An 8,559-nucleotide genomic window follows, 5' to 3' on the forward strand; every position below is an offset into this window, starting at 1 on the left:
AATAAGACCGAGGCCCAGTAACAATCAGTTCTATTTTCTGACACTTTGGACAGATGATCAATGAATTAGTCCGACCCAAGTCCAAGAAGCCAACCTTTGGATTAATTGAGACCAATGTTCCCTCTAAATGGGGTAGCCTTAAAGGGGCAGTGTTATATTTTGAGACAGGCTTGAATAAGTAGCCAATAGGCAGAGGGAAGCATAATTTGACTGATTCTTTGTAGTAATAGTATGGGAATAATAATGTATTTTATTTTGTAAAGTGGTTTCTTGCATCAAACAACACAACTCATGGAATATATTGTCTGCTACTATAGGCTGAATTATAGAACAGCTATTTCCATGCTAAAATATGATGGGCTACATTTTTCTCCATTGTTTTTGATGGTAGGCCACTCTGGTAGACCTACATTATGATCAAATAGCCACAGTAGCCTACTTGACCACTGTTAAAACGGTAACTTAAAGCGAGTACAACCACAGTGATCACAGTAAACGTGCGCTGGAAGTTGTGTTGTGGAAGGGAGGGGTAAGAGTCCTTAAACTGTCCTTCTTGTTGTTTTTTCATGAATGTGTATGTTTGATGTTGTGTCTGGCCTACACTGTCTCTCATCGTATTGCAGTGCATCTTCTTGTATGTGTAACAGTATAACTTTAGACCAGGTATGCCAGTCCATCATTGGTTGTTATGACAGGTATGCCAGTCCATCATTGGTCCTTATGACAGGTATACCAGTCCATCATTGGTCATTATGACAGGTATGTCAGTCCATCATTGGTCCTTATGACAGGTATGTCAGTCCATCATTGGTCCTTATGACAGGTATACCAGTCCATCATTGGTCCTTATGACAGGTATGTCATTCCATCATTGGTCCTTATGACAGGTATACCAGTCCATCATTGGTCGTTATGACAGGTATGCCAGTCCATCATTGGTTGTTATGACAGGTATGCCAGTCCATCATTGGTCCTTATGACAGGTATACCAGTCCATCATTGGTCATTATGACAGGTATGTCAGTCCATCATTGGTCCTTATGACAGGTATGTCAGTCCATCATTGGTCCTTATGACAGGTATACCAGTCCATCATTGGTCCTTATGACAGGTATGTCATTCCATCATTGGTCCTTATGACAGGTATACCAGTCCATCATTGGTCGTTATGACAGGTATACCAGTCCATCATTGGTCCTTATGACAGGTATGTCAGTCCATCATTGGTTGTTATGACAGGTATACCAGTCCATCATTGGTCCTTATGACAGGTATGTCAGTCCATCATTGGTCCTTATGACAGGTATGTCAGTCCATCATTGGTCGTTATGACAGGTATGCCAGTCCATCATTGGTCGTTATGACAGGTATGCCAGTCCATCATTGGTTGTTATGACAGGTATGCCAGTCCATCATTGGTCGCTATAACAGGTATGCCAGTCCATCATTGGTCATTATGACAGGTATGCCAGTCCATCATTGGTCGTTATAACAGGTCTATAACAGGTCTACAGCCCAGTATTCTCAGTATACCAGTGTGAACATTGTATTTTGCCATTATTAGGCTGAAAAAATGTTTTTTAAACCATATGTTTTATTTGTTTTTATACTTATTGCCTTTTCTTGTTGGTACAATAAAAGTGGCAATTGATTACAATTATTTATTCTTTAAATTAGTTATCCACATTGCAATGTTTTGAAATGGGGGCTTTTATTTTGAAGGTTTCGACATTACCATATGGACGTGACGTTATTTGTGTTGCTGGCAGAATACTAGTGATTTCTTCTGGCTGACGTCGTCGCATGAGCCTACACCGTCACCGACCATTTGGAGACGGAGGGGCAGCGGTAATGAGACCGTGACAGCTCTGAAGAATGGTTTATTATGACAACAATAACTCCGCGGGGGAATGTAACGGCTACAAGTGAAAGTAATAAAATACAACTTTCACTTGTAATTGGTGCAAATTATGATTTCAAAAAGGCATACTCAACCACCTAAACATGATCCAGTTTCAAACTCAATGTGCGCACTAGTGGGGTTGAATAAACTGATTAATTAACCGGTTTATGAATTCAGTTTGAACTTTTATTTGACGTTTAATCAATTCTTAAAAGAAATTGATGAAAGGCAGAACTCGACAATGTCTGTTCCAGTACATCCGGAGACCAGGAAATTTACAAGGGGACTAAGTAAACCTGGCACTGCGGCTGAACTAAGGCAAAGTGTCTCTGAGGTTGTCAGGACCTCCGTGTTTATTGTAAGTACACCATTTCCATACCTTCTTTCTCTACGTAATCTTTCGCTTTTTTTCTATCATACATCTGTCTGCCATTGTGCCTTGTGTGTTATTACTTTGTAGCCCATCGAGGTGTCACCCAACCTGTCCATGTGTCTCTAGAGTTCTGACCGGAGGTCAGCTGGTGGAGCGCTAGGATACTCTTACTCAACATGTGTCCCAATAAGATCTGAATTCCATTTTGTATAAGTACTTGAAAGCATGAAAGGATGCATTCCATGTTGGGAGGTTTTACATACTATTTGACTTGACCTTTTATTTGTTTACATTTCTTTAGGTGTGTTTTGTCATCTTCACCTGCCTCACGTTATTGAGTTTTATTCCATTCTAGTTAAACAGGTTTCACCCTCTGATCCTCCATTAAGGTCAATCCCATCCTTCTTTCGTTGATCCAATATGCAGATGAGATAGAGGCACACAGCAGCAACGGTAGGCCTATAGGCTACATGGATAATTATGGATATTTAAAATAATTCTAACCTTTGGGGTAGAGGGGATTCTACTAAGCTAACATATGGAAATGTTTTAAGGTTGATCTTTTAAATATTTAATTTAGAATTTTAAGACCCATGAATGTAAAAAATAAAAAATAATAAGATATATAAAACAATTATTTGATAAAAATATAGAATTTGGCTGACTAGAAACGCATTGAATAACACATTAATAAATGGCAAAACAGACAGTAAAACAATTCATCATAAGGAATACGTTTTTTAAGTGTCTGCTTAGCCCCCTCCTGTGCTCCCTGTTCACCCATGACTGCGGGGCCAAGCACGACTCCAACATCATCATTAAGTTTGCCGACGACACAACAATGGTAGGCCTGATCAACGATAACGATGAGACAGCCAATAGGGAGGAGATCAGAGACCTGGCAGTGTGGTGCCAGCACAACAACCTCTCCCTCAACGTGAGCAAGACAAAGGAAAAGGAGTGCCGAGCACGCCCCCGTTCTAATCGACGGGGCTGTAGAGGAGCAGGTTGAGAGCTTAGAGTTTCTTGGTGTCCACATCACCAACAAACTATCATGGTCCAAACACACCAAGACAGTTGTGATGACAATGCATATTCCCCCTCAGGAGACTGAAATGATTTGTCATGGGTCCTCAGATCCTCAAAAAGTTGTACAGTGGCACCATCGAGAGCATCCTGATACCGCCTGGTATGGCAACTGCTCGGCCTTTGACCACAAGGCGCTACAGAGAGTAGTGCGTACGGTCCAGTACATTACCGAGGCTAACCTGCCTGCCATCCAAGACCTCTACACCAGGCGGTGTCAGAGAAAGGCCCTAAAAATTGCCAAAGACTCCAACCACCATAGTCATAGACTGTTCTCTCTGCTAATGCACGGCAAGTGGTACCGGAGCGCCACGTCTAGGTCCAAAAGGCTTCTTAACAGCTTCCCCCCCCCTGCAATTGTTTTTACCGTGTATAGTCACTTTACAAATGACCTTGACTAACCTGTACATTGACTCGGTACCGGTACCCCCTGTATATATCCTCATTATTGTTATGTACATTTATTGTGTTACTTTTTGATTTATTCGATTTTTTTTACTTTAGTTTATTTAGTAAATATTTTCTTAACTCTTCTTGAACTGCATTGTTGATTAAGGGCCTGTAAGTAAAGCTTTTCACTGTAAGGTCTGTTGTTTCCGGCGCATGTGACAAATACAGTTTGATTTGATACCTAAATATACATTTTGCAAATGCTCTGGGAGAAAGGAGCTTACACTTTTGTGTGTGTGTCTGTGTACTGTGTTTGTTGTGGTTTCGGAGTCATTTGTTCTGACCCTAGTTATTGTATTAATTGTTTGATTTAGTTGGTCAAGTCTAGGCTCTCTGTTACCGTCCAGGCTCTCTGTTACCGTCCAGGCTCTCTGTTACCGTCCAGGCTCTCTGTTACCGTCCAGGCTCTCTGTTACCGTCCAGGCTCTCTGTTACCGTCCAGGCTCTCTGTTACCGCCCAGGCTCTCTGTTACCGTCCAGGCTCTCTGTTACCGTCCAGGCTCTCTGTTACCGTCCAGGCTCTCTGTTACCGCCCAGGCTCTCTGTTACCGTCCAGGCTCTCTGTTACCGTCCACGCTCTCTGTTACCGCCCAGGCCCTCTGTTACCGTCCAGGCTCTCTGTTACCGCCCAGGCTCTCTGTTACCGTCCAGGCTCTCTGTTACCGTCCAGGCTCTCTGTTACCGTCCAGGCTCTCTGTTACCGTCCACGCTCTCTGTTACCGCCCAGGCCCTCTGTTACCGTCCAGGCTCTCTGTTACCGCCCAGGCTCTCTGTTACCGCCCAGGCTCTCTGTTACCGCCCAGGCTCTCTGTTACCGCCCAGGCTCTCTGTTACCGTCCAGGCTCTCTGTTACCGTCCAGGCTCTCTGTTACCGTCCAGGCTCTCTGTTACCGTCCAGGCTCTCTGTTACCGTCCAGGCTCTCTGTTACCGCCCAGGCCCTCTGTTACCGTCCACGCTCTCTGTTACCGTCCAGGCTCTCTGTTACCGTCCACGCTCTCTGTTACCGTCCAGGCTCTCTGTTACCGTCCAGGCTCTCTGTTACCGTCCAGGCTCTCTGTTACCGTCCAGGCTCTCTGTTACCGCCCAGGCTCTCTGTTACCGCCCAGGCTCTCTGTTACCGTCCAGGCTCTCTGTCACCACACCTTCATATTATTTATTCAGACAAAGGATTCTGGAGGAGGAGGAGACGAGGGATATGCATTTTTAGAAGGAAGCCATTGTGAATATGACCGACTAAGGACAACTCCCAAGTTGAGAATGGACTGGTTACAGCTGCTGCATGAATATTATTTGACATCCTCCAACTGGCGGCCAACGTATGGTGGCTGGTAGGAGTCATGAAGCTGGAAGCACAGCTCTGTTGTTCTGGTGAAGTGGGGACTCTCAGTGGAATGGGACAGGAATATGATTGCACACGAGACCTCTGTCCACACACACACGCACACACACACACACACACACACACACACACACACACACACACACACACACACACACACACACACACACACACACACACACACACACATCTTGTAAGTAATTCCTCGGTGAAACATGTAAATACCCTCAGAGGCAGAGCAGGATCTCTTTCAGCAACGTAACGGGGAGATTGTGACGGATCCCCCACCATTCTGGACGATTGGATTTCAGTCTACATTACAACACAAATGTATTGTACTCTTTCTGCCTGAAAGATTGTAATCCAAAATGGCCACTAAGAAGTCATAATGAGCTGAATAGATTATCTTTGGTCGTTAGATATTGTATGGCTCAAACTAGAAAGTCATGGATTGGATCAATGCAAATGTTGGATTTTGGAAGCATACACTGTCCACTCTTCTACTTATTAGCCAGGTTATGATGTTTCTGAGAGGACACACTGGGCAGAGACCCTTTGTTTATTGTTGGAGTAGAGTGACGTGCCAGTGGATAGGGCCCATCCCTGAGATGTCTCTCTGTTTCTCCCTGCCCAGAGCAGAGCCAGGGTTCTCTCTGTGAATACCCAGGGTTCTCTCTGTGAATACCCAGGGTTCTCTCTGTGAATACCCAGGTTTCTCTCTGTGAATACCCAGGTTTCTCTCTGTGAATACCCTGTTTTCTCTCTGTGAATACCCAGGTTTCTCTCTGTGAATACCCAGGTTTCTCTCTGTGAATACCCAGGGTTCTCTCTGTGAATACCCAGGGTTCTCTCTGTGAATACCCAGGTTTCTCTCTGTGAATACCCAGGTTTCTCTCTGTGAATACCCTGTTTTCTCTCTGTGAATACCCAGGGTTCTCTCTGTGAATACCCAGGGTTCTCTCTGTGAATACCCAGGTTTCTCTCTGTGAATACCATTAGAACCATAATGGACGTCATCAGCTTTGAATGTGTTGCTGCTGACGCTGGTGGTGACGGCAGCAACTCAAAAGTCTACCTTTGAAACAAAACAGGATTTAGCACTCACTCTGTCTGTCTCTCTCTCTCTGTCTGTCTGTCTCTTTCTCTGTCTCTCTCTCTCGCTCTCTCTCTGTCCCGATTATTAGATTAAACAGAAATGCCTTGGCCACTTTAGAAAATATTCCTCTCAAATTAAGGGCTCTGTATTCTAGCTCTGCTTTCCTTGTTTGGGAAGGTGTGGAAGCTATCTTCTCTGATGTACCAGGCTGATGGGCTGTTGGGCTGATGGTCTGATTGTCTGATTGTCTGATTGTCTGATGGGCTGATGGGCTGATGGGCTGATGGTCTGATGGTTTGATGGGCTGATGGTCTGATGGGCTGATGGGCTGATGGGCTGATGGGCTGATGGGCTGATGGTCTGATGGGCTGATGGTCTGATGGGCTGATGGTCTGATGGGCTGATGGGCTGATGGTCTGATGGGCTGATGGGCTGATTGTCTGATAGGCTGATGGTCTGATGGGCTGATGGTCTTAGCCCATTGATGACAGCTACAATGACAGCACAAGTGCTAGAAAGCAGCTGTTGTGTAATTGGGGGGCGGTTGTGTAATTGGTTGTGTAATTGCAATCAATAGTCCATGTTGCATTTCAGCTAATGTTGATAGACTTAGATCCTCCCTGGCCCTGCTGTTGGTGGGAACCTGGGGGAGGGAAATCATCTCACACAGCCTCCAGGCCTGTCATATGGTCCAGGCCTGTCATATCTGAATAGCCAAGGCCGCGGGAGCCTCGCGGGGGGCCCTTTGTTCGTCACAGAGGGCGATGGAGAAATCGGACACCGCATAAACTGTTTGGCAGGCGGTACAGCAGAGCATTTCCTGTCTCAATTAAACTGACCTACTGAGCATCAACAAACAGTCGTCAAGCCACTAACTCTCCGTGTAATTGTTCATTTCCCTCTTTCACTCGCAGTCTTTTGTTATCATCCATGATGCTTTTTCTTCAGGAGTAATTTATAGTAGCAGTCACAGTGTTGTTGTGAGCAACCCTCACATCAGTGTACAGACAGACAGCTCAACAACCCTCACATCAGTGTACAGACAGACAGCTCAACAACCCTCACATCAGTGTACAGACAGACAGCTCAACAACCCTCACATCAGTGTACAGACAGACAGCTCAACAACCCTCACATCAGTGTACAGACAGACAACTCATCAGGTGGTCGTGCCACAGACCAGGAACATTGTCTCCAGTGTAATTTCGATAAGTCTTTGACTCTGGCAGATAGCCATTCAAATCAAATCAAATGTATTTATAAAGCCCTTCGTACATCAGCTGATATCTCAAAGTGCTGTACAGAAACCCAGCCTAAAACCCCAAACAGCACACAATGCAGGTGTAGAAGCACAGTGGCTAGGAAAAACTCTAGAGAGGAACCAGGCTATATGGGGTGGCCAGTCCTCTTCTGGTTGTGCCGGGTGGAGATTATAACAGAACATGGCCAAGATGTTCAAATGTTCATAGGTGACCAGCAGGGTCAAATAACAATAATCACAGTGGATGTCGAGGGTGCAACAGGTCAGCACCTCAGGAGTAGATGTCAGTTGGCTTTTCATAGCCGACCATTCATCTCTACCTCTCCTGCTGTCTCTAGAGAGTTGAAAACAGCAGGTCTGGGACAGGTAGCACGTCCGGTGGACAGGTCAGGGTTCCATAGCCACAGGCAGAACAGTTGAACCTGGAGCAGCAGCACGCCCAGGTGGACAGGGGACAGCAAGGAGTCATCGGGCCAGGTAGTCCTGAGGCATGGTCCTCTGAGAGAGAGAAAGAAAGAAAGAAAGAAAGAGAGAGAGAGAGAGTTAGAGAGTGCATACTTAAATTCACACAGAACAGTGAATATGACTGGAGAAATACTCCAGATATAACAGACTGACCCTAGCCCCCCGACGCATAAACTACTGCAGCATAGATACTGGAGGCTGAGACAGAATTGACCTTTGACCCTGTACCGGATTATGTGAGAGGACTCTGGTGGATAGCCATTGCCTGACCTTTGACCCTGTACTGGATTATGTGAGAGGTGTCTTTTGTAAAATGGACAATCCTTCAAAATGACCATGGCTTGTCTTTCTCTTACCTTTTCTAATTGTGATTAAGGGGAAATGAAAGGGTGTTTAATGTAGCCTAATGTTGTGTGGGATAGAGTGCCCGTAAGGTGGACTTTCTTTCGACTTGTTTTTATGGATGTGTATATAAATATGTAATTCACTTTTCAAGCCCTATGCGGTCATGAATCCAGTGTTGAGCTTGGCCCTGTGAACCTGGTGAATGGATACTGTTGTTCCCCGTCAGGAACAGTAGAGATG

General features: G+C 45.2%; 1 protein-coding gene across 4 annotated transcripts in view; it reads left to right on the forward strand.

The window, feature by feature from the left end:
• The first annotated feature begins 1,818 nt into the window (after positions 1-1,818).
• Positions 1,819-8,559, forward strand: part of LOC109870770 (dedicator of cytokinesis protein 9) — a 166,269-nt gene continuing 159,528 nt past the window's right edge. For 2 of the 4 annotated variants that reach the window (XM_031805987.1, XM_031805986.1), the window contains exon 1: positions 1,821-2,261. In XM_031805987.1, coding sequence (XP_031661847.1) covers positions 2,145-2,261 — 117 coding nt within the window. In that variant the 5' untranslated portion in view covers positions 1,821-2,144. Of the gene's footprint in view, positions 2,262-8,559 lie in introns of all 4 variants that reach the window. The other 2 variants (XM_031805971.1, XM_031805983.1) reach the window with 2 other exon arrangements.

This window comes from Oncorhynchus kisutch, linkage group LG26 (assembly GCF_002021735.2).
Source record: "Oncorhynchus kisutch isolate 150728-3 linkage group LG26, Okis_V2, whole genome shotgun sequence".
NCBI lineage: Eukaryota > Metazoa > Chordata > Actinopteri > Salmoniformes > Salmonidae > Oncorhynchus > Oncorhynchus kisutch.